General features: G+C 46.7%; 2 protein-coding genes across 2 annotated transcripts in view; one reads left to right on the plus strand and one right to left on the minus strand.

Annotated features, from left to right (window-relative positions):
- The window catches only part of LOC146202328 (MARVEL domain-containing protein 1-like), a 180,572-nt gene that overhangs the window by 34,900 nt on the left and 118,351 nt on the right, over positions 1-27,321 (plus strand). The gene's annotated exons all lie outside the window — the stretch shown is intronic.
- Positions 8,954-9,394, minus strand: LOC146202329 (histone H2A-like). The gene has a single exon (XM_084600931.1). It carries the CDS (start codon positions 9,392-9,394, stop codon positions 8,954-8,956), a length of 441 nt encoding a protein of 146 aa, XP_084457057.1.

A 27,321-nucleotide genomic window follows, 5' to 3' on the forward strand; every position in this document is an offset into this window, starting at 1 on the left:
AGGAAACTGTTTCTATTCTTTTTTGGTTAAAAGGAAGCTCTTTTACGCCCCTAGAACCAAACTCTGGGGCTGCCACCACCATGATAAACAAAGGATTGATTACTCGGCACATATTATATCAACATGTCATACATGACATGGACTATGTCATGCTTTGCCAGGTCATAGTTACTTGAGATGTAGATTTAAAGTTGCTATACAAGAAAAACCGACATTCACTTTGGCCATATTGTACATTAGAAACACATAAAACAACATGTAATAATGTTCTCCTGAATAAACTAGCAGACCATCTGCAGCCTTTTCATCTGCAATCACCGAGCCTTTGCTTCCAGCATCTGCTCGCGCTCTAGAGACAGGCCTCAAAAAGTGGCTCCATCGACAGTACTATTTAGAATTCTGTCCAATACGCCTCTTCAGTGACGTGGTGAAGAATGTGTATTGCATTTTTAACTGCTGTTAGATGGATTCAAGGACTATGTTAGTTGTAATTGAATCTCTAGAAATCTACTGCACAACATACATTGCGCTCAATACGAAATGAAGTGCTATTCTTGATTGCCATTGTAATGCATTCCTTATGCAGGCTGGTAATGCACTGAGACTGGGTACATGGGTAGAGGCAGTATATATACTATTTGAGTCATATACAATGCTTACATAGTCTTGCAGTCTCTTATCAGATGCTCTGTATTGGAAGGGGGTGCATGCTCTTGGGATTATGATGAGAATAAGCAGCATGAAATGCTGTATGTACCATGGCTGTCTACTGTTTGCTTACCAGGCATATAAAAATTGACCTCATTTTTCACGGTCACATGTCTTTTCTCTGGATAGCCAGAGTATAAGGCGGAACCATTGAGGAAAGACATACTGTGTATTTTTATCTTCGAGTGCCGCAATAAGTTGCAAATGTCAACAAACACTTGGAAGAACCCAAACGAAAGTAAGACTGGTGCTTACATTTTGTAACTATACTAACACCTTCATATGCGTCGCCTATCTTTAGTCTAAATCCATTGATGTAGATTGGCTTTACAATTGGCTTTATTTTCAGGTGCTGACTGGCTGAGGCATAAGATCTGACGCAATGTGTCTACAAGCCCTTCAGGTGTTGACTGGTCCAAGCATACAATTGGATTCAAAGTGCTTACAAGGCCCCTACTATTCAAAACTTCAGTCATATCTAGTCACTAGGAGCAGGTTAGCTACTGAGATTTCTAACGAATGCAAAAAGCCTCCCCTTTACGGTGTTCAATAGCCTTAATGAATTCTTTCTATTGGGGCCTCCAAGCATAAAAAAGGCAGATATTGATATTCATTTTCCAGGCACTAGGTACAAGTTATTCTATTGGGGTCAATTCATTTCATTTCATTTCTTCTAGATATGCAATCAGTGCTGGCATGGCAATGCAGGGGAAAGCTGCTCCTTGACTGGGGCTGTGCACCCGATTTACAGCCGAACTTTGGAAGTCCCCTTAATAAACCACAAAATGAAATGCTGGCATAAAGAAAAACTAACTCTAAAACAAAGTAAGCAATGTATGCAGACCACAACGAATTGAAAAAAAAAAATACAGAAGGAGAACCTTAGAAACTGCATGCAGAAAGTAAAAAATAAAAAAATTACTCCACAAGACCAAAAAGTAACTAAGCCATATATCGCTGATGGGGCAGCATCACATTTCTGAAAGATAATGTGCAGCTTCGCACACTACCACCCCTATCATATCATCATTATTTCTTGCCAGCTATTTGCAATAAAGGAAAACACAAACTATGTGGAAATATTAGTTATCTCATTTTTTTCCAGTGCACAGAAGAAGTGAGAAAAAAGTTATAAAAAGAAAGATGGAGAGGTCAGCCAGCAGGAGTATAAGATTTCCTACACATGATGTTTTGCGCTCGCTTTGGCAGCAATAACTACAAACAGAGGAATAGGGCATGACAAGCAACAAATTCATTTTAGTGCAGTGAAAGCATGGCATGGATGACAACCCTTTGGAGGGTACAGTAGCCATGCTTTGTGATTACCGCAAGCAAACCTGTCATTTCAAACAGAATTTGCAAAAGTATATTTCCAGGATGAAACCTATGATGCCATAGAATAAAATGAAATATTAGGCAGTTTAAATGTGTGTGCAGTATGAATGCGTATGGTCTCTCATAGCTTTACAGTGATATTTCTGGCTTCCTGACAAGTAAAAATAGTATGGGTGAGTTTAATAATCATTCTTTTTCCAAAACCACAATGCAAAAAAGAACACTGCTAATTACTAGGGGATGTCTTTACTTTCAATACCTAAATCTTTCAGAAGTGATGTTGGTTGCCGACTGGTAACATCTTCAGCCTTATATAGCTTCTTGTATAGTTAGTTTGCTTTCCAAGGAACAAATTAGGTGTAATATCAACAAGCATCAAAAACTTAGAAAAGTTCAAGTTGTAGTTAGGCTACTTTTATTTCGTTAAAACATTTGTATACAGGCAGTTATGAAATCCGCTGGCCAACACTGAATGCCCATCAACCCTGCCCGCATAGCTGCGAATGAGAACAATCTGTGCTTTTCTGACAACACCGAGGAAAAAGAAAGGACAGTGGTGGCTTGCATCTTTTACTGGCATCCTTTGCTGTGTCTTGAAGTTTGCCTCTTTTAAGTTATTGATCAAGCATTACCTTAATTTAACAATATCCTGGCTATGCATTCTTGTCTGTGTTCAATTCTCGCACCAACTGGGGGATTACTGGCACGACAGATTTTGAGGCCTATGTACGATGAGGGGGGTAACTATACAGAGTGCATTACAATTACACGCACACACTGCTTCCTGTACTTTGTCCTGTTATCACTCTGGTTAAGGGCTTGATCCAAGTGCACTGTAGGGATAGCTTGTGGAAAACCTAAATAAGAAACTGCATGATGAGACAAGGAGAACACCAAGAATTTCTACCTAGTACAATGACATTTATTCTTTCTTACTGTCCTTATCCTTTAGCAGTGTTTCTGCCAGCTCCGCAGGACCCATTTTATTGTGTTGTGTAAAAGTATTAAGAGCAGGTTAAGCCGACATAATTTTCACTCAACAAACTTCTGTTCCATGAGACACAGTGTTGAAATTATCTTTCACACCTTCCAGAGAGAAATGTCCTTGTTGAGTCCCACAGTTTAAAAACACACAGCCTGGCTCTTTGTGTCATTACCGTAACTAAAAATGAAATAAGTTAATATATACAGCTATGTCTCGTTAACACAGAGCCTGATAATATGGACACGAACGACTGATTGGCAAACAGTGTTTTTTGCGAATGAAACTTTCAATGCATTTACACTTCATCAACATGGAAGTTTGCTGTTTGGACAATAAACAAGAGCCTATTGGGGCCTGTGACCCACATATTTTTCATTAGTATACACAGCAATGCATGCAAACATAATTGCTACTGTGGTAGCGAAGTTTATATTACAGCGTGTGAGGGCTTTTAAGGGTCTTTGTATTTGAGTAGAAAAGTAAAACAGACTGAATTATATGGCTGTTACTCTGTGAAACTGCCATCATACCGTTCATCGCACTGTGCACAATATATTTGCGAACCCATTAACTGTGAGGCACATTGAGTTTTTCAGCTCACACTCTCTGGTTCCCAAATCATTTCTTTTTGTTATGTTAAAATAGTTAGCAGTACGTCACCACTGCAAGGCGGCTTGGCAGCTCATTTGAATTAAGCTGCCCGCTTAGATTGTATCATTCTTTTACAACCTTATATATGCTTTCCTGCAATACTAAGGCAACACTCTGCAAAGGTGCAAAGCAGAGCTGAGAATCTATGAATGCAAGCAGCAAATCTAATTCAAGCATAAAAGGAATGAATTCAGATTAAGTTACATACGACCTCAGTGTCAACAAGTCAGATGGTAAATCTATGCCTCGGGGCTTTCAGAATGGACCAGCATCAGCCATGTTGAACCAATAACCATGTGATAATGTTTAACACACAATGAAAATTGAAGGTAATTTTTGTGAATGTGGTATAATTTAGGCATGTGGCAAATGCAACAAGGACTAAAGAAATCTGTAATGCATCCTACAGTGTTGAAATACGTAAGGTTCATGCATGCCCGCCATCGATATCATTAAGCAGGCAAGTAATCACGGGAGTCGCAGTGAAATGAAAGCAGCAAATAGGCCCAAACATATGCATCAACGAAATCTGATTCTGATGGTGTGGAAAATACCTGAATTGGTGCACCTTAGCAAAGAAATGCAACTGAATAGTTGTTCAGTACCAATAAACTGAGTTGACATGTAGTCTGGTGAGAGTAGAGCCGCCAAAGCAACAAGTACAGAATGTAACGGGGGCAACTCCATCACAGCATCATATCAGTATAGAGCCTACATGCATAACATTACTTCTATAAGCAGTTGTCCAATGAACTTAACTCACCAAAGTTATACAGGAAGAGAGCAGATTGTAATCACAACAATTTCCTCAATATTTGTTTCCTCTCTTTCTTACCAAATATGTGTTTATGCTCAACATGCCTTAGGTACACCAAAGTGTCCACCGTCCAGAAAGTGACGCCAACGTGCCTCTGGGGGGGGGCAGAACATAAAGGTGGCTACATTCACGGCAGCAGCCGCAGTCAAGCGCGGCCCGTTTAAGGATATTTCATTACTGCATGGCAACGCCGCTTGGATTAATGTTGGTGTAGGGCGTCATGAATGCTCCCTGAGCATATTAGCAGCGTTTTGCGCTAATTAATTACAGCTAATTGCAAAATTGTGAATATTAAAATACGTGCTATAACTACAAGTCGTACATCATTGGATAGCTTATGCCAAGTCCAACAGCACTAGATTAGCTGCACGTTTTAATTATTCACCGCTAAATAATTACTGCTAATTGCATAATTGTTAATAAATATAAAATACATGCGATAGCTACAAGTCGTATATCGTTGGATAGCTTATGCCAAGTCCAACAGCACTAAAGTATTTACCGCTAATTGCGCTATTTATTTACTGCTAATTGCAATGATATTAGTTTAGTACAACAGTACTCAATATACGCTACACCACGATATATGACTTGAAAGGATAGCGTTCAATTCAGGTTTAATCACAATTGACTAATTAGCGGTAATTAATTAATACATGCAGTAAGTCTAGAGCACTTGTACTGGGCATAAGCTATCCAACGATATATGGCTTGTAGCCAATGCATGTATTTTACCATTTATGGACAATTATCTAATTAGGATAATTAATAAGAAATTTAGTCAAGCCAGAGCCCTTATACTCGACATATGCTATCTACCGACATATGACTCAATGATGTGTAAAATCTAAAATTCATTAGCAGTTCATTAATTAATCGTGTTTAATTAAGACGCAACTAATTAAGACTTACTCACCTGGTAGCCGACAACATTGCATTAAAACTTAAAAATCCTTTAAGCACTTGAAACAAACTGGCGACTCCCGCGAACAGCGTTTCCATGCGCTTGGCAAGCCAGTTCTTGCCCACCACAAGACGGCCGCCGCAGGCTTCAACCCCTGCCCATTGGCCGGTATAGGGGACTACCACTCCAGTTCTTTTATATCCTCCTTGGGTTTGCCTTTACTCATAAGCATAACCTCCAGCCATACTGTTTCTTTTTTTTTTTTTTTTGCATCGCGTCAAATGAAATTTTTTTGAGATCGACCTGATGTGTCGATAACATGTTTAGGCCATCACATGCAGAATCCGTGTTCAGTCGACCGATTCATTGCACAGATACTTATTGCAGGCATAGATGCACATAGCCAGCAGGGAAAAAAAAATTAACAGGAACGTAGTCTCGAAGTGAAAGCTGCCGCGAAAGTATACAGATATTTTCACCGTTTAGCCAGTGCCCTCGAGCACTCATATCAGCACAAAAGCGCTAACCGTAGAATAGTCGCAAGTAGCTCTACAGCTGTGCAGCTAACATCGTTTCGCGTGCGTACAATGCAGTTTTCGGAGGGCTCGGCGCACGCACAGCATTTTTCAAGCACAGTACACACACGAACCGCGATCAACACAGGTGATCGACGGATATGCCACGGAAACACGTCATGCGCTCGTTTCTGTCGCGGTCACTGCAACCAGCGGAACAGGTGCGACTAGCTGGCCCAAAGTTACTTTCAGCATTTGGAAAACACATTGTGTGACGAGCTTTGCACACGTGGACAGTTCTTTTCCTTGCTAGGAGCACTCGCTCAAATCGTAAACACTTTCGCAACACATGCACGGGCACTTTACAATCCGCTGTGGAGCAGACTCGTGCGCACGATGATCACCATGAACAGCTATTACTGTCCGTCGCCCGTGAAGATCCTCGCGGGTATAAGAAGTACTTGCGATGTTCACAAGAACATCTTTCCAGCTCAGTGCACGGTGGCGCAGATGATCTTAGACTTGGGGTGAATGATCACAGTCGACAGGAGCACTAGTACTAGTAACGAGCGCAAAGTATTGGTTTTTGCGGCAAAATAACAACCACCACCTACGCTTACGCTTCGCTAAAGTGCTCTAGCTTCGCTTGTAAGCTACCTCTGGCGGCCATGTTGCCCTGGCGAGATCGAAGAGGAAGAGCTGGAGACGTTCCCTACAGAGCAGCCAATAGCTGCAATCCGGTCTTTGCGACTGAGTCAACATTTATGCAGGCCCTGTGGACCACTGACCAGTCGTAGCAGTGCGGGTAGGGTGTTGCGGGCGCACACGTACGGAACGGGTCAAAAAGCGAACGTACAGCATACCAGCAGGGACCACAGGATGGTGAGGTCCCGAATTAGCCTAAATCTGAGGAAGGAACGCAGCAGATTAGTAAGAAAGAAACCCATCAACGAATTAGCGGTGAGGGGGAGGGCAGAAGAATTCAGAATCTCGCTACAGAATAGATATTCAGCTCTAACCGAGGATGGCGACATTACCCTAGAAGCAATGAACAATAATTTCAGAGATATCATTACTGAGTGTGCGGTAGAAGTAGGCGGTAGGATAGTTAGTGAGGATACCGATAAGCTGTCTAAAGAGACGAAAGATTTGATTAAGAAACGCCAGAGCATGATAGCTTCCAATCGAACAGACCAGATCGAATTGGCCGAGATATCAAAGCTAATCAATAAGTGCAAGGTGACTGATATAAGGAAGTATAACATGGAGAAAATTGAACATGCTGTAAAGAACGGGGGAAGCCTTAAAGCGGTAAAGAAGAAATTGGGCATAGGCAAAAACCAGATGTATGCGATAAGGGACAAGGCGGGCAACGTCATCACGAATATGGACAAGATAGTCAAAGTAGCCGAGGAGTTCTATACAGATCTCTACAGCAGCCAAAGTAGTCAGGATCGTAACGAGATTGGCGGCAGGGAAAAACAGTCAGACGTTCCACCAGTGACGAAGGACGAGGTCAAGAAAGCAGTAGAAACTATGAAAAGGGGGAAATCAGCTGGAGAGGATCAGATAACTACAGATTTTCTTAAGGGCGAGGGGGATATCGTGCTAGAGAAACTGGCCACCCTGTATACGCAGTGCCTGGTGTCATCGACGGTACCGGAACCATGGAAGAATGCAAACATTATCCTCATTCATAAGAAAGGGGACTCTAAGGACCTTAAAAATTACAGACCAATTAGCTAACTGTCTGTTACGTATAAGGTATTTACTAAGGTAATCGCTAGTAGAATCAGGACAACCTTAGACTGCAATCAAGCAAAGGATCAAGCAGGTTTTCGGAAACGGTACTCTACTATCGATCATATCCATACCATCAATCAAGTGATAGAAAAATGCTCGGAATATAATCAGCCTTTATACATAGCATTCATTGATTACGAAAAAGCATTTGACTCAGTTGAAACATCGGCGGTGATGCAGGCATTGCGAAATCAGGGGGTAGACGAGCCATACGTGAAAGTGCTAGAAGATATATATAGTGGCTGCACAGCAACCATAGTTCAGCATAAAGTAACAAAATTCCCATAAAGAAAGGTGTTAGGCAAGGAGACACAATCTCCCCAGTACTATTCACAGCTTGCTTAGAGGAGGTATTCAGAGACTTGGAATGGGAGCAGTTAGGGATAAGGGTTGATGGAGAATACCTCAGTAATCTGCGATTTGCCGATGACATTGCCTTGCTAAGCAACTCGGGGGATGAACTGCAAATAATGATTGATGACCTAAACAGGAAAAGTAGAAAGGTGGGCTTGAAAATCAATATGCAGAAGACTAAGGTAATCTTCAACAGCCTCGGAAAGGAACAGCAGTTTACATTAGGTAGCGAAGTACTGGTAGTAGTAGGCGAATATGTCTACATAGGACCGGCGGCGGCGGCGACGGCGCTGCTGCAGATGATGATGATGATGACAGCTGCCTCTATCGCTGCAAACCTCACAGTTTTCGCTCTATCACTAGGTTGTTGTTGTGGCTGTAGGAAGAAAGAAAACAAAATGCACGGGCCTGCTACTGGCTCTGTAGCTGAGCCACCTCCGCTGCCTCGTGCAGACAGAGGAGAAAATAGAGAAGGAAGGAACAAGAAGAGAGGAAGAAAGACGGGCGCCGCAACAACAACAGCCGTCGTCCACCACCACCGGAGCGGTGGCGGGTGCAATGGCGGCCTACAACAGATAAAAATCAGTGGCAGGCTAGTCCCCGCCGCAAGCGGCGGTGACCTACCTGTCCCAGCCCAATCAGGGCCAGGATCAGCCACCTCTGTGTCACTAGATTCAGGCTAGCTTAACCCCCCAATTTTCATGCTTGCAACTGACCAGTGGCTAAAAGGAACAGATGAAGCAGTGAAAGCATGCGTGCAGTGGCCTGTACGCGTTGCCGAGAACATGCGCATGCGACGGATGAGCGGAGCCGATGATTAAAGAAGAGCTATCGATCTTGGCTGCGAAGCAATGTGCTTTATTAGCAAACAGTTATTTAAATTACACCAAGTCCTGGCTGCTAGGTCCCGGTCCACCAGCCATCTGGCCCTTTTCCACGGTGCCTGGGCCATCGCTATTAGGTTGGAGCCCTGCTGGGACGCGCGGCACTATGCCACCGTCAATAATATTTAGCCTGCAAAGCAGCTGCTTTAGCTTCCTCAACTCTTCATCTTTTTGGACGGCCAGATGAACGTGGCGTGGCTGGATGATGGTCTCCTTATCCTGCAGCGCAGCATTGCGGCCAAGTTCCAATAACTCTGCCGCCATGTACTCCATCACTGCTGCAATGTAGACGGGGGCTAGGGCTCCCACGCGCTTGCGATGGTGTATTTTCCTCAACATCCGGTGCGCGCGCTTGACGGAGAACTGCAAATCCGCCCGGGCCGAGCGAGATTTGCGCTTGATCTGTGAAGATTCCATTCCGGCTGCCTGGCTCTCCATGGTATGAGACTGCGCGCGCATGCAAGAGTGAACGGTCAACTGCAGCCGCAGTGGAGGTCTACTATGGATAGACAACAGCAAATTTAGGCACAGAAAAAGGCGGTGCAATCTGGAACGTAGCTATGTGCGACATCTTTAGCCGTTGCATTGCAAAGAGAACCATTCGTTGGGAAAAATATCGCATTGCAAAGAGAACCATTCGCTGGGAAAAATATCGCAGGGGCGTTAATTGGTTCATTAAGGGAACATGTCCTGTGAACTGCTTACTGACGAGGTATAACCAACAAATGCGCATTTAATTCATTCACGCATAGCAGTAGAGCATGACACATATCTAAACGTAACTGGGCACGCTGCCGAGACCGTCATCTTAACAGGTGGATGTGCCGTGAAAGGACAGGAGTCAGCGGGAGCAGCTTATCTTGCCCAGTAAGATGGAGGGAATGATGCGATATCCTGCGCAGTTTGCCTTTAGGCAGGGGCAATTATTGTGGGTGCCTAACCCCAGCGCTGGAATTTTTTGCTGGTGCAGAAGTCACATGGGAGGCAGGCTCCTTTCCCAGGTTCCCGTGCACTCTGGTGATGATTATGATGTACTCAGTCGTAACTGCATATGTGAACGGCGGCGGGCATTGCAGATGCAAAACACTCATGGACAAGGAGTGGAGTATTTGGATAATTTTGTATCCTGAACTAGAATTTGAACAAAAAATAAAGTCAGGAACAGAGAAAACAGCGAATTCTTATTCTATCGGAGGAATGGACGTAATGTAATTAAATTGTCGTGAACAGAATTGCACGCTGGTTACCTGGCGTATCCCTTGGCGCTTAATTGCCTTGAAGAACAGGAAAACCGGGATAGATGAAGGCCTAGCCGAGGGAGAGGAATCCCCAAGTAAACGAAGAGAAGCGAAGCGCCTGCAAGAGAGGTTTCGCAAGGAAATTTAGCTCGCGTTAGCTTTCTTTTCTTCGATGTTTCGTTATCATGCTGCGCCCCCCATCGCTACAGTTAGTTGCTGAAGTTGGAGCTGCAGACGGCACCAGTCGATTAGAGGTATATAGAGTACCAGATTATGTTCATTCGTTCCAGCTCTGCGCGACTGGTCGGCTTCTCAGCTCTTATACGCCAAACTACTGATTTGTGCAAACTATATATCCGTGGTCGAGCAACCGTAAGAAAGGCTCCATCTGTCATCAGTGCAGCAAATTTTGTTAACTGCATCATTAAACCGCGCTGTTGCATTGAAGGCGAGCGCCTAGTTTAAGCTAATCGCTTTGTACGTTCCGCAGAAACGCCTCCTTTGCCGCGGACGCCGGCCGGATATAATCCTGATTCGTCAACAGAGTTAGGATGCCTCAACCACATGACCTGGCGCGGGAATTTCAAACACCCCCATTGAAATTTAGCGCGAATTGAGGAGGATCCAAACAAAGTCACAATTGGCGGGGTGGTTCCTCTAGAAGGGGTACTTCATAAAATTGACGAAATTAACTAATATCAATCTGTCGTCATTTGGCTTCGAACCCAGGCCCTTCGGATACCATGCAGACAAGCAACTGTTAACGTATAGTAGTATAGAGCATGAAGGGCCGTTGGTACCAAGCGTGTTAGAGGCCACCTATACGTTAACGTGTTGTGGCTCATATAACTTACTAACATGCGGGTGGGATTTGTATTGATGTTGCAGTAATATAATGTTTTAAATTATACAAGTTAAACAAGAAATAAAAATTTATAAATGAAGAGGTGGCGTTAAAGGTGTCATGACAGCTAGCATTTGAGCATAAACTGATTACTGTGTTTCACTCCACGCACGTTAAATTATATATCTTCGATATTTGAACTCATTCGGTGCAGTACATCGTTTTAAAATAAATGTCATATCTAAATCAGCTTTCTCGTCTGGCAACCATTAGCCACTGACGTCAAAACGAGATCTCGTCCCCATGTCGTCTGCTATTCGCGGTGTCGGCTGCGCTCTTGCATGCACGCCGTGGACAGTGGTCAGTGGTCACTGAGTTTTTTTTTTTTCTTCAGTAAAAATATTTTATTCGCATATTCTTATTTTCTTTTACAAGCCTTCACTATAATCGTCGACCTTGTTAACCCTCTGTTTTATTTTGGGCTTCGTCTAGAGATGTAGAGGAGGCCGAAATCAATGGCCTCATGCTGTATTATTTAAGCATACAATCAGAAGCATATTATTCTTACGTTATGAGAGTTAGCTTGTTTAGCAACAAAACGCTGCCGCATGTAAAAAGGCGCATATTCAACGTTTCCTTCCACCGTGTGCGCAGCGAGGGGGGGGGGGGGGGGGGTGAGCGTGTGTTGCGGACTGCTGAGCTATTTCTCGTCGCTCTTTCGGTCCAAAACTAAGAGGAAATGCCAAACAAGCTTACGCTGACGCGATAGCATACCATACGACATTACAGAAGCAGAGAAAACGTTTGAACGAAGCGGTACGCCTTGTTGTGTTGTTATATGCGCGTGTTAGTCAAACTGAATTATTTTCGGATGGTAAAGATTTTTTTTTTTTTTTTTTGCAAAACTATGTTCAGTCTGGCCACGGCCAGCACACGAAAGCATACGCCGCCACCGCCGTTGCAGTCCCATCATCTCAAAACCCAACGCAATTCGAATGCGCTTCATTGCCTGCACCGAACAGGAGCCTCTCATCTGCCGCCATCTCCGCGTCTCGCCTCCCGCGCATCCGCTCGCGCGACTACAATACTCCTGAGCCAAATGACGCCTCGTGAGTGCTTCAGCGTAAATACAGTAAACATACACCATTTAGAATTAAGTGTGTGATCCCTAAACTGCCGCAGGAATGCGCCCATTCGCGGATTACGACTGCGCCCCCAGCGTTTGTTTTGCCCACCAGCGGCGTCGACAGCTGCGGGCTCTCGCCAGACAGGGTCACATCGACGTTTCCCGCTCAATGTGCACGCGTTTTGTGATGTAAGCAGCGCCGATTTGGTGTCACTACTGCCAGAACTACACGCCACGGCCACATGCAACCGCTAAAGATTGTGAATGCGCACTCCCTAAACACCGAAACTCTAGACGTGGGCACCGCGTACTCGCGCTAGGCCTCGCAGAACGGGTTGCGGTAGTTCGGCGCTGACCAACGTTTCTGGCCAAGGTCATTGCTGATGAGAAGGGGAGACATATAAAGTGTAGCCGCTTGTTTTCCTTTTCCTAACACAGTTAAGCTACAGACGAGCGCAGTCGTTCAAGCCGTTAACTCATCGGGGGTCAAGTTCTCGCTCGGCTCCCGATCGCGATTCAACCAAAACAGATCGGACGACCGTCCGCTGATCAGTTCCGCCGGCGTCGCGGGTCCTAAAACCCACCACTACGGTGATAGGCGACCATTGATCGAGCTGGCGTCGTTGCCGGTGTAATGCGACAGATCAGTGCGTCGATAAGTAGATATAGAACTTAACCGTGCCTTAACACTGACTGTGACCGTGCCTTATGGTGACAAAGACATGCCTTATACTCTGCATCGCCTTCGTGCGGAAACATATCTTCCTCGAGGACAGCTGTATGAGGTGTGACCACTGTGGCAATCATGCACGAAAGAGAGAGGCACTCTGCGAAGTCACACGAACATTTTAAAATGGCGGTCGCTCTCTATGGGAGAAGCTTCTCGATTCCCATTTCTATCGCGTTTATTTGTAATATGAGTCGCTCGCTGGGCACTGAAACTTGGCGTGTAGAATCACAACGTTGTACATTATTCACAGAAGTACAAAACGGAAATACATCGACCGGCCCTGTCGTCGCCCCTTTAAAGGCGGCGTCATAATTTTAGTCGACGTACAATTAAGAAGCGACCACAAACTGGCGATCGTTGCTCTCGTCTGCAAACACCCGTCGTGCCAGCGAAACTGCACATGATCGTCGCTCGCCTCCAGAGCGTTTTTAATGACGAGAAGGTCGCAAATGCGCTAGTAATCCTGGACATCGGCAAGCATGGAAAATTTCATCATGTCTTCGCATGTAATGCTGGATAGTAATTACATGTAAAGCCTCGCGGAATAATTACATGACGCTGAACGCTGACATAGGCCGCGATGGTTACACTTTTGACTGTATAGTCCAGCTTAATTTAGGAAGCTGGTACTGTTGCGTGTCGAGGGCCCAGAGGGGGTGGCCGTCAGAAGCAAAGTTGCGACATGGGCTCAGGTACGAAGAAGCATTAAGGGAAATGTGTTCTCCTTCTTAACCCAAAAGAAGAGTACAGAAAGACGCCACATCTTCAAAGCAATGTACAGGAAATGCCAGCAACAATGAGGTTGGGTGCTTCACATCCTGCCCTCTTCGACCAATGAACGTAGCTTTCTCTTCGGCATTATGTACAGTGCGAAAAACGAAGGCAGGGGAAGAAGCACGCAAACAAACAAGCACTCACCAACGTTCACCAACCCGTCCAGGTTTCGGTTCTACTGCACTTTCTCTTCGGCGCTGGCGTTTGGGAAGAGACGGATAGGTCCAACCTCGTTGCTGGGGGGACTTCTTCTGGGTTTGTCTTTCACACACGAGCACAGACCGGAGTGCGCAGCAGTCTTGAGCTCTCCAGGACGGCCCGTCCGGGGGTAAACAGCTCGGTCAGGTGACGGCGCCAGACGAATGAAGGGGGGTAACGTGGTCTACCGCTTCCACCGCGGCGGCACGCATCGCCCGACCTTGGATATCCGTCTCGGATGGCGTATTGGTTGTGTTGAAGGAGAATGCAGCCCTGACGAATAGTTTGGTGATGCCACGGCCACAGGTGCAGGCCACTGACGTCACGACGTCGCTTCGCTGCGCCGGACGACACCGCTTGCTGGGCACGCTCGGGTTACTAGATGGGACTCCTGCGGCAAACAGCGGGATAGACGATCTCAACAGTACCTTTTAGGTGAGGCGATTAGTTCAGAGGAGCAAGCAGCATCCTTGTTTTCATGTGCAACCGTGAACATACTTCTTCAGAGCGCTGGAATGGGTGGGCTGCGGAACAAATTGGTCCGCAACTTCTATGCTAATGGCAATGTGTTGGTTCCTGGGTTTTATATTTATGTAATATCGCTCTGGCGCGACCACAGACAGAAGTATTTGACACCTGGTGCAAAGTTTCGCTTTGTTTGATCTTCAGACGACCGCTTTTAGACAAGCTTGACCGCGCCTGGGTATGGCGATGCGAACTCATAGTGCGTCCACGGAGGAGCCATGATGCAAGAAGTAGGCGCGTAGTTTTGTTATTACTGCCACATGTAGGTAATCCAATTTCTGGGCAATAAACGGATGAAGTGATATTTATCGACTGGGCCTGTGAATATTTACCCTTCACTGAGCGAGGCAACTCGCTCTGAATATGCACTTTACTTTGTTTCTTTCTCGCTGGCTCCTACGTATACTTTCTCAAATGCGTTCTGCCATCGCCGTTCCGGTCTCTTTGTTCGCAACTGAGGAAAAAATTAGAGGGACACTTAAGGTTCGCCATTAAAGGCATGTCGCGACAGCAAACGCGCAGGACGACCGTTCTTTCGTTTTTTAGTTTTTTTTTTAAATTATTTATTTTCCTTATGTTTTTATGCCATAGCCGGCTGGGCTATGGCGCTCATAACATTTGGTGCGTCTCAGTGGGCGTGCAGCGGTATGCGCTGTTTGCGTTCGATGCAACGCCGGGAGACTCCGCCGTTAAGGGTATACGACGCAGCAGCGTTTCACACACACGAACACCGATACTTATAGTGTAGCAACTCGAGCAATTTTACATTTTTGTACCGTTATTTTTTCCTATGAAACATTTTTAATTATACAACAAGCATTCATGATTCATTCCGAGTATCGTGACACCATTAAATCGCCTTTTTCTAATTTTTAATTTTTGCAATAATATAAAATTATTATTTCACCAATTACACACCCTAAAGGTCCATAATTGGCATCATCAAGCATTGGCTTGTCATTCAGTGTATTCGACACCTCTGAATCCCCTTTTTTCAATTTTTCATTTGTTGCAATATTTCATCTATTTATTTGATCTATTAAGCTCTAAAATTTCTCAATCTGCATCATTAAGCATTGGCTTTTTGTTCTGAGCATTTTGACACCTTTGAACCTCTTTTTCAATTTTGAAATTTTGCAATTATCTCAATTCATTATTTGGACGATTACACACTCCACGTTTTCATAATTACCATCATAAAGCATCGGCTTTTCATCCTGAACCTTTTGACTCCTTTGAAGTACCCTTTTCTAATTTTTCATTTTAATGGTTTCAATTAAATAATTGATTGATTGCACACTTTAATTTCTTTTGGCATCATCAAGCACAGGCTTTTAATTCTGAGCATTCTGACAACTTTGAACCCCTTTTCCCATTTTTTTATTTCTTTAGTTCATCAGTCAATCAATTAATTACAATGATTTCATTAACTCGTCATCGCCAGCACACACCAGTCAATCATCAATCACTACCATAATATGATTGTTTTACGCAGCCCCTATAGTTTCCGACATGCACTGCCAAAGCTACAAGTACTATTACTATAAGACGTCGACGGCTTCCGGGCTAACGACTTGTATAAGCTGTCACGTAGTAAATTCTTGTAAGCCAGAGTTGTCAAGCGTGTGCGGTCGGGCTTCGTCGAGTGATGGTAGAGAGGCGGAGCAAGGGATTAGTCTAGCACACGTTGTGAATTATTGGGGGTGAAACCGATAAAATGTTCAGCCATTTTCTTAAGAGTCTGGTTTATCCTGGTTTTCCACACAGCAGAACATTTAAGGAAACGACACATGGCAGGCGTAAGCAGAGTATATCCAATGACTGAGCAATTAAAAAAGCATGTTATGCCTTTAAGCCTCTTGTTTAGTAAGCATGTGTATATTCCACGATAAATCGCTGCCAATATGTTTTCGAGATGTTTTGTAAAGGGAACACAGATAATGGGGTAACAGGATCATGAGGGGCTTCTGTCGAAGCGCTAAAAAAAAAAAAAAGAAAAATGCAGTGCCTTAGCTCAGCTAGGCCAGGATATACGTAGAAAAAGCTAGTGTTTTGCTTGGTTATCCGATCTGTTAGGCTGCACCGGTTAAGAAATTGAGAAAGCCAAACTGAGTCAGCCTCGAAGGTCCGAGTTGCCGTAGCACTGACCGTCCATCCAATGTATAGTCAGTCATCCGACAGGACTTCGTCGCTTCGAGTTCTTATTGTACCGTATACGCGATCTTCTTCTTGTAGTTTGGCAGCGACTCGGCGTCTTTGCCGATTCGAGATTTGGCGCCGCCGCTTAGCGAGGCCTCGTTCTTCCCGCTCTTCCGGCGTCTCCGACACTCGCTTATAGCCTTCCTTGCTTCATTCGCACGTTGCTGGGTGGACTCATGCCATGCGATTGCATCTGGGTCAGTCGACGCTTCTTCGCGTAGTCTCAGCTGATGTCGTTAACAGTGCGTGCGCTCGCCGTCCGCCTATGTATGTTTCTCTTAGAACGTTAAGCAGTGTGAAACAATAGAAGATATGCAGTGATATAGTTTATATCTTCATGCCGGTTCCTATGTATAGGAGAGCTTAAAGTCATAGCTCAAGACAAGATGTCCTTAAAAGTGTGAACAAAATGGCAGTAAAATCCTCCGTGAAGTCATTTTGCTCAAAACTCCTCAAAAAGACCCTCTCAGTAAACACTTGGCTTCATGAGAAAGTTATCTTCGTCCCTTGGTCAACAAGTTGCATTCTTTGCAACAAAGCTACAACACACGCTTTTATATAATGTTTGGACGTCATTTTCTTTTGGAATGTGCTTCAGAGAACCTTAAAAAAAGATTTACCAGTCAAACCTCATGACATTCGCCATCTACCTGTCAAAAATCATGGTGGGGTACCCTGCGACATGGTAATGGTTCTGAGCCTTTGTAGGACAAGGTTGCGGAAAGGCTCGCTCTAAGCGTGAAAACGTTAATTGACAATGTGACTAAACGTTTTCATATGTGCGTGACGCTGCCCGAATGGCCTAGCCAGTCTGGTAATTCAACTGTGCTGAAGAAGTTCTAGCGTGATGTGAAAATGCATGTTTGAGACTTCCCTTTGTTCTTTTCAGCTTGTAGCGTACTTATGTTAGAGGCGATAATTTAGAAAAAAAATAGAGTAGCGCTACCGCACGCGGTTGCGACACGAAAGCAAGTACGGTGGCTAGAGTCCGGCCGTGAACACCATTTTTCCCTGATTGACAGCAAAAGGAGGGCACGCTCTGTGCAGTGCACATTCTGTTCACAGCTCGTAGTGACGCCAGAGCGTCCCATGAGGCAAGAGATCCTTTCGCCTTAAACAGTATCGACTCTGTTCAAGCCGTGCAGCAGGTGTGTCGCAATTTAGTTCATTTTCTCCGCAGAACAGCGCTCAAGCGCTCCAGACAAGTGTGTTCTTGCCATTTTGCTTCTAGCGGCTTCGAAACCACTCTGGTGTAGTTCTCAAAATCGCGACAAGATGCGGCAAGGCCTGCAAACACCGCAGTGCCAGTCATACATGGTAAATTTACTTTTCAAAAGGAATTAAATTACATTACTAATTACTTTGCTGAAAATCGCAGAAATGTAATTAAATTACATTACTCATTACTGCTCCCAAAAAGTAATGAAATTACATTATCATTACTTATACTGAGTAATTCAATTACTTTTAAATTACTTTCTCGTTTCCATCCATGCAAAAACTAAGTAAAGCTAGTGAACAAAACAACTTGTTCTCCAGACGCGAAGCACACACATTCTTTCGTCTTCCCGCCAAATTCTGCCCCAGAGATATTCCTTCCCTCTTTCCTACAGCACTTGCCATTACCAGAACAAGACAATTGCAAAAAAAAAAAAAAAAAAAAAAGGCAGAAACAGGGTCGCACGGTCGTTTTATGACCGGCAAACCCAGCGCCTTGCTGGCCTGTTTCCGCCATTTCAAGGGCCCGAAGAAGCTAGCTTATTTATTGCTTCCGCAGTCCCAAGAATCGACGTCGGCACCTTGTAATCACTGCTCAGAAATGCTCAAGCCACGGCGGCGCACGCCATGGAGCCTTTCACCTATCTCCCCCACCCACCCCCCACCCCAATCCTCCCTCGCCCCGTGGTGACGAGTGTAACCAGGCGCCGCTGTGCCCTAGTCGCTGCAACAGGGAGTGCCCCTGCGCCGCGCTCCCAGCTAGTTTTCAACTCCAGCCTTCTTGCGTCATCTGTGCCTTCGGAATTCCCTTGACGCCTTGTATGCCGCTGCTTGGAGAATGGTTGTCTTGGATAGCCGCACTAAGTGACCCTGCTACACACGAGGTCTCAGACGCACAGTTCTGCACAATTCTGTCTCCTTTTGCCGATCCGTTACGCTGGCTTCGGCTTGCCGCACGTCGTTCCTGCTTTCGCGGCACTACTTTGTTTTCTATTGAAGAGGTAGTGGCGCACTTTAGTAAAAGTAATTTCGAAAGGAATGAATTACTTTTGCTGCGAAATTACTACCAAAATGTAATTCATTACATTACAAATTACAGTAAAAAGTAATTAAATTACAGTAATTTCATTACTGTAATTCAATTACTGCCATGTCTGGTGCCAGTACCCGATATTGCGTCAGTCGTGTGACGAAGAGGAAATTCTATTCCTTGAATAGGTACCTATACTGTGTTTGACATAATGTTTGCAGCACTGCGATGGACCAGTGATAATGGCGCGCACGATATGACACCGTTCATATGCGCCTGTCCACCACCGCTGCAAGCTTGCAAAATGGGAGTATGGGTGGTATTGATTAAGTGCTCACAGTGCCTTTGGCGCTCTTCCAGGTTCTACATGAGAGCCAACGCCTCCAGTGCTCCCGTCAAAAGATAATTAACAAGGCATGATGTTCTTGCGCTCACTGTCAGGTTCCGCGCTGTGGCCGGCTACAACGAAAGCGCAGTGCTGAGGAAATAACTAAAGAAGGATAATGCTTTAAAGCTGCTGTTTTGTTTTGTAAAGGCAACGGAAGGCGACCGGTACTCCGGAAAACACGTCTCCTTGAGCTAGAGGCGTTAGGGAAGTGCATGATTCACACACGCACGCACGCGCCGTACGCACAGATATCTTTTTTGGTGAAATAGTACTATATTGCTACAGTATGTAAAAATCTGTGTCTACGTCTCTCATAGCCTGAGTTGCTTCGGGACGCTAAACCGCAGTATCATCATCACCTACCAGACTATGCCCACCGCAGGGCGAAGTGTTCTCCCATATTACTCTAATTAATCCGGTTCTATGCGAGCTGCATCCACCTGACACCTGCAAACCTCTTAACCTCATCTGCCCACCGAACTTTCTGCGCCTCTTGCTACTCTTTCCTTCCCTTGGAATCCAATTTGTTATTCTGTGGAATACTGCGCTACTTGATATACAGAGACAAATGGACGACGACACACGAATGAAGCTTCATTCGTGTGTCGTCGTCCATTTGTCTCTGTATATCAAGTAGCGCAGTATTCCACAGAATGATCAACCAACTGGCCCCCGTGTTTGCATTATTGACCAATTTGTTACCCTTAGTAGCCATCGGTTCCTCTCTTCCCGCTATATGCCTTGCCCGTGCCCATGTCTTGATTTCCATTAGGACGTCCTAAACCTTAGTTAATTTTCTTACCCACTCTGCACGCATCCACATTGGAATTCCGAAGCCGTACAGTATCCTCTGTGCCCGCCATGCAAGACGAGTCCACTTCGACATTGCCGGCCGTTCCGCCCACTATCCTTTGTTCTAGCGTCGTACGACAGAGCGACCCTTGTCTCCTCAGTGGCACGGCCGACAAAGATGTCGACGACTGGCTGCCGTCATATGAACGAGTATGCAGCTACAACAAGTGGGATGACACAAGCTCAGTAACATCATATTCTATCTGACGGACGTGGTGAACCTCTGGTGTCGCAACCATGATGAGGCTGACGTGTCATCTTGGTCGGAACTTAAGAATTTCGTGGAAGTGTTCGGCCGCCCGGGAGTACGTAAGCTTCGTGCCGAACAACGTTTACATGATCGTGCTCAGCGCGCTGACGAGACGTTCATAAGTTAGATTGAAGACATCGTTGACTCTGTAAACGCATCGATCCGGTCATGCCGGAAGCGAATAAGATCCGTCACATCCTCAGGGTATTACTGAGGACGCCTTTCAGATGTTGGTAGCGAAAAATCTTGCCACCGTTACTGAAGTCGTGAAGCGTTGCTATAGCTATGACGAGCTCCGCAAGCAGCGCGCTTCTACACGGCGCTCCGATGTGTTAGAAAAGACGCATAGGCCCTGGGTGAGTGAGTTAATAAACTTTATTGAGTTAAGGCAAAAACAAAGGGGGTTCTACAACTTCTGAAGAGAGTCCGCTGAGTCAACAGATCAAGGATTTTATTCGTGAAGAGGTCGCACGTCAACTCTCACTCTTTCCCCATTTTAATTCAAGACTAGCCGCCGCGTTCCTGAACTGGCTCCGTCTTTGACTCCTGATATACGCGCCGTGTCGTGCAGGAACACATCGCTGATGTCTTGCCGTCCAACGTGGTCCAACCCCGTGCTGCTGCCTGTGACGGCACCTCTGACCTATGCCCAAGTAACGGCTATAGGCCGTCACCCTCACCCACAGCTAGCCCTATACGTACACGTTCCTGCCTTCCATTCATCGCCACAGGCTGAGACTTCATTCCAAGCCCCACCCTTAAAATTCCCCCCACACCCTATGAACCCTTGACGTACTGCCGACAACCATCCGATTTGCCACGCCTGTGATCGTCCAGCCCACGTTGCACGCCTTTGCGGCCAGCGCCTTCCAGCTTCTCAGTCTGACATGCGATCTTACCCGTACGATCTCGAGCCACGCTCGCAAACGAGTCCTCCCGGTACTCATTTCTTACAAGATCGCCAAACCTATGCCACTCGCCGATTACATTCTGCTCGTCGCCGATCACCTTCTATGATGCTGCGACGTCCTACAGGCGTCGTTGAGGGAAACTGTCGCAGTTCCCGGGGCAAGAACTGCACGTGTTTCGAATTCCTCAAGTCCTCTGTGTCGTCCCGTTAATGTTATCAGTGTCTGTAGAAGGCGACAAAGTTATCGCTCTCGTCGACACCGGTGCAGCCGTCTCCGTCATCAGTGAAGCACTCTGCCGTCGACTTCGCAAGTTGACCACTCCGCTTTCCGACTTTTCGCTCCGCACCGCCTCATCACAGCACATTCACCCCTCAGCGTCTTGCACAGCCCGTGTTCTCATTCAAGACGTTTTGTACCCCATCGAGTTTATTGTTCTGCCGAACTGCTCGCATGATAGCATCCTCGGATACGATTTCCTATCGACTCATCAGGCCGTTATTGACTACGCTCCTGCGGAAATTGCCTTTTTCCCCCTCTCTGACGCCCACTCCTGTGACGCACCTGCCCGGACTGCAAAACAGCTTGTCGCCCATGACACCGACATTCCTCCATTTTCTGTTGCCCTCGTATCACTCTCTTGTGAGTGTCTAACTCCTTTGACTGCTATTTTCACACCTTCCGAAGCCGCTTCCCGCCACCCCTGCCTGCTTTTTCCGTTTGCAGTTCTAGAGATTCAAGACGGCGAGTGGGCGATTTACGCCTCGAACCCATTTTCTTGCCCAACAGTCCTGCTCCGTGGCGAATGCATTGGATGTTTCGAAGGACTTGATCTCGCTCATATAAATACTCTCGTTAGCACCACCACTTCCTTCGACGTTAGTCTATGCTCTTGCGGTGTTGCGACCGCTTCGACGCTCTCCGACGTTTTGCAACATGCCACTTCTGCTTGCGCAACGTGATCAACTTGTCGCCTTCCTGCAGAGCTTCACTTCTTCGTTCGACATTCCTCAAACTGCCTTGGGCCTCACGTCTGTCGCAGAGCACACCATCGACACCGGTACAAAACGCACCTTTGCGCCAGCGCCCCTATCGCGTTTCGGCTTCTGAGCGCCAAGTAATTGTTGGTCACGTGGACGACATGCTTCACCAGGACGTCATCCGGCTATCCCACAGTCCCTGGGCGTCTCCGATTGAGTTGGTGCCTAAGGAAGATGGTTCTTTTCGGTTTCGTGTCGCCTACCGCCGGCTCAAAAGGCTCAAGCGCAAGGACGTCTATCCTCTGCCACGCATCAATGACGCACTGGACTGCCTGCAGGGAGCCGAGTTATTTTCGTTAGATTTGCGACCTGGGTACTGGCAGGTGCCAGTGGATGACGCTGACCGCTCCGAAACCGCCTTCATCACACCTGACAAATTGTATGAGCTCAACGTCATGCCCTTTGGACTTTGCAACGCCCCGGCCACATTCTAGCGGCTGATGGACACTGTTCTTCGTAGATTCAAGTAGCAAACCTGTCTTTGCTGTTTTGATGACATCGTCGTCTTTTCTACCGATTTTCAATCTCACCTGCTCCGACTTAAGGACTTCCTCACTTGTCTCGCCGCCGTCAGCCTTCAACTGAATTTGAAAGTGTGCCGCTTTGATTCTCAGCAACTAACTATTCTAGGTAATGTAGTTTCTAAAGACGTCATTCTTCCCGATCCCACCAAACTTCGGGCTGTTGCCGAATTTCCAAAATCAGTGAAGCAGCTCCGCGGCTTCATCGGCCTGTGCTCCTACTTTCGCCGCTTCATCTTAAGCTTCGCCTGTGTCGTTGCCCCTCTCAACCAGCTACTCGCCGGCAGCTCCGATCTGTCCACCTGGACACCTGTTTGCGATGACGCCTTCGAGACTTTACGCCGCCTTCTGGTTCCGCCTCCCACCCTCCGTCACTTTGATCCGACTGCACCAACTGAGATTTACAATGACGCCAACGGTATTGGGCTAGGTGCCGTCCTCACTCAACGCAAACCTGGTTTCCTCGAGTGATGGCGTACGCCAGTCGGACCTTGACGAAAGCAGAGTCCAATCATTTCGTTACGAAAAGACAATGTTTAGCCATTATTTGGGCTATCGGAAAATTTCGTCCCTATGTGTATGACCGACCGTTTATATGGTCACTGATTACCACGCTTCATGTTGGCTGGCATCTCTCAGGGACCCGTCCGACCGCCTTGCTCGCTGGGCTCTTCGCCCATAAGGGTATGACATTCGGTCACTGATTACCACGCTTCATGTTGGCTGGCATCTCTCAGGGACCCGTCCGACCGCCTTGCTCGCTGGGCTCTTCGCCCATAAGGGTATGACATTCGAGTCATTTATCGCTCAGACCTCAAACATATTGACGCGGGCGCCCTTTTGCGCTCCCCACTGCCTCGCTCTTCATCGCCTGATCACATATGCGTCTACGATTTGTCTTCGCTTGCCAGTGTCGACATAGCCACATACCAGCGGCACGACCCGTGGATAGCTACACTTCCGGACTTTCTTTCAGGTCCCTCTCCCCGTCATTCGTCAAGAGCATTCGTCCGCCAAGCCCACCATTTTTCCATTCGTAACGTGACGGCCTGCCGCATATCGCCGCAATTATCTTCTCGACGGAAGGGAATGGCTTCTAGTCATCCGCCGTCATCTCCGCGCCGACATTTGCACGGCTTTCCATGAATCCCCAGTGGAGTGTTGAAAACCTACCCACGTTTGCGTCTGCGCTTTTACAGGCGCGGAATTTCTCGCTTTGTCCGCCATTTTGTGCGCTCTTGCCCGTCTTGCCAACGCCGAAAAACTCCTTTCAAGTCCCCTGCTTCGTTGCAGCCGTTTTATCGCGTCGGCATAGATCTCTATGGTCCTCTTCCTACCACTTCCACTGGCAACCGCTGGATTGTCGTGGCAGTAAACCATCTGACCCGATACACTGAGACATCACCGTTACCCTCTGCTTCCGCACGTGACGTCGCTGCCTTTCTTCTGAAGAACCTGGTTCTTCGCCATGGGGCCCCTCGCGAACTGCTCAGCGACCGAGGGTGTCTTTTCCTATATGGCGCTCTTGAGGCCCTCTTGAAGGAATGCCCTATCATACACCGCACCGCTACCTCTTACCACCCTCAGACGAATGTCCTGACAGAATGTTTCGTTACCTGCATATAACACCACGACACAGACCACCACTGGATTCTCTCCCTTCTTGGTCCTTTACGGGCGCGAATCACCCTGTACTATGGACACACTTCCTTACCGCCCTGATGTTTCCGAATCGACGCCACTCTCCGGCGCCGTCACGTACGCAAAAGAATGCCGTCAGCTCGCCCGCTGGCAACCAGTGGCAACAAAAACACCACCATGACGCCGGCGAAGCTTCGTCATATCTCCCGAACTCTCCGGTGTGGTTCTGGGTTCCTTCCAAAACTCCTGGCCTTTCAAAGAAACTTCTTGCTCGGTACCACGGCCCATACCGGAAACACGCTTCAGCCACCGCCATGCACCAGCGTGTTTGTGCGACGAATACGAAGACGAAGAAGCACGCCGAGCTCACACGTGTGTGTGTGTGTGTGTGTGTGTGTGTGTGTGTGTGTGTGTGTGTGTGTGTGTGTGTGTGTGTGTGTGTGTGTGTGTGTGTGTGTGTGTGTGCGTGCGCGCGTGTGCGCGCGTGTGTGTGTGTGTGTGTGTGTGTGTGTGTGTGTGTGTGTGTGTGTGTGTGTGTGTGTGTGTGTGTGTGTGTGTGTGTGTGTGTGTGTGTGTGTGTGTGTGTGTGTGTGTGTGTGTGTGTGTGTGTGTGTGTGTGTGTGTGTGTGTGTGTGTGTGCGTGCGTGTGTGTGTGTTTTGCAGTTCATTCCATAGAGTTCAGCACTCGTGGCTGCCTTGCTCACGAGGGGGGTTGACTCTAATATCGATTACATGGCGCTGTTTGGTTCGCACAAGCTTTTGTGGTCCCTGTTAGCCCAGCTGATTGGAATACCCAAGGCGAACAAAGCCAAGTTCGTATGCCCTAAGCGGCCGCGGCGCCGCGCTCTCCTTTGGCCCCACTCGTTCTGCCTTGATGACGCCCTCCTATCTGCTCACATTTCTCGCTTGTGACTAGACTGAAACGGACATGTGTTGTGAGACATCGCCTTCGGAATTGGAGTGGGCGACATAGTGTGGACCCTAGAGTGCGCGCGGGAACCGCGCCATTCCCAGGCAAAGTGGCGCCCTCATTTTTCACGAGGGCATCGCACACACTACTTCAGATGAGTATGACTTTTTTTTCTGCGCATTCTACTGGGCCGCCATCCAGTGAGCACAACTGACTACAACCACACCGCCATTCTTACATGTAGACAAGGGTGCTTCAGAACTCAGTGAACCCGGCAAGTGTCTTGTAAACGCGAGGCGTACGTATATTGCAATGAGTTGGGCACATTGAGCAGACGTGTAAACATTTGCACAAGCCTCGATAAACGTGTCAAGCCGTGGTGTTTACCGCGCACACATGTACGGCGCTGTGTTTTGCGTATCTAAGACGCCTTGTAATCGCAGCTGTAAAATAGAACTATGCAGTCTAAACGCTGAAGAACCGAAGAGGGTGAGAGTCAGAACATCGGTTTGCCGCAATTCAAAGCAGATAAGCCAGCCATTCTTGGCCACATATTGCTAGCCTCTATAATGAGAACTGTTCATAGGTAACAAAACGTAAAAACAGTTTTAGCAATTACCCGCTTCCTGCTCTGTGCCACTTAACGTATACATGTCACATGCCGAGCTAGAGACGATCTTTTCACGGAAATGCGGAGGGCATGTTACCGCAGCAATGACAGCATGCCACACACAACCAAATAAATGCATCAGAATAATGTTACATTCAGTAACAAATACTAGAGTGTCTTGCTTTGTCGCACGGAGGAAAAAGCATGGCGGAAATTGCATATTTGACCTGTCACTGCCCAGAGCTGCAACTAAACTCCGAGGAATGTTCAAGAGCGCACCCCTTGCAGTCGCCCCGCCGCGGTGCCTCAGTGGTTAGGGTGCTAGGCAGTTGAACCCAAGGACGCGGATCAAATCGCGGCCGCCCTTAAAGGGACACTAAAGAGAGAAAGGAAGTGGGTTTGTATCGATAGAATGCCAGTTCCTGATTACAAAAAGACCACTCTTACTGAAAACAGAGCTGTTATAAGGTAGTAAAGAAGAATAACAGAAATACAGGTGTCGCCACCACAGCCAAACGGCCGAGGCTCGCAACTACAAATCACGTGACGCGCTAGGGATCCCGGAGGCTGACAAATGCGAATTACGTTGCATGTTTGAATGCGGTAGTACGTTTTTTCTCAAACATGATAACACGCTTTTATCATACGTAAACGACGGCGAAAAGACAACGTAAACGTTGCAAGGCAAATACAAAAATATACTTGGAGGCGCCACAGGCGCCCACTTCAGTTTTGGTTATGTTTCGGCTCAGGCATTTCGTGCGCACTCGGATAGTTTGTTTGAACTTGCAGCGCCTGAATTACGAGCTTGGAGCAGCAGATGCGCCTTGATGGTTCCCATTTGAGCATTCGGAGGCACGAGCGAGCGAAATTCGCTACCGCCGACACACTCCTTCGTTCACACTTCTGCGCCAACATATCGCCGCCGTTGCCGCTTCGACTGCGATCTGACCGCTTGACTGCAGCTACGTACGCCACGAAAAGCATACATATGCTAAGTACCGAAGGAAAAACGCATTATTCAATTTTTCACCAAATCATGGCACATCTGACCAACATAGCTGCGTCAACAAGACCTTCAACATGCTATTTGCAGGCGTCGTAAACAAAAGGGGATACTTGCCGCTCATACCAAGGAGAGCGTCGATATATTGCGCTCTTCGCCCGGCGAAAAAAAGGGCCTCGAGTAAAAAGTAAAAACTAAAAATAATGAAGCACCAGAAATACATTACAAAAGATTAAAAAAAAAACGATTTGTAAAAAAAAATAAAAATAAAAACTCCAGAAGACTCGAACTCGCTACTGCTTGCTCCGTAACGTTCGGCGCTAACCGCTCAGCTACGCCGCGCCGCAAGAACCTTGG

The sequence above is a fragment of the Amblyomma maculatum genome, chromosome 1 (genome assembly GCF_055883805.1).
Source record: "Amblyomma maculatum isolate TAMU_Amacu chromosome 1, ASM5588380v1, whole genome shotgun sequence".
Lineage (NCBI taxonomy): Eukaryota > Metazoa > Arthropoda > Arachnida > Ixodida > Ixodidae > Amblyomma > Amblyomma maculatum.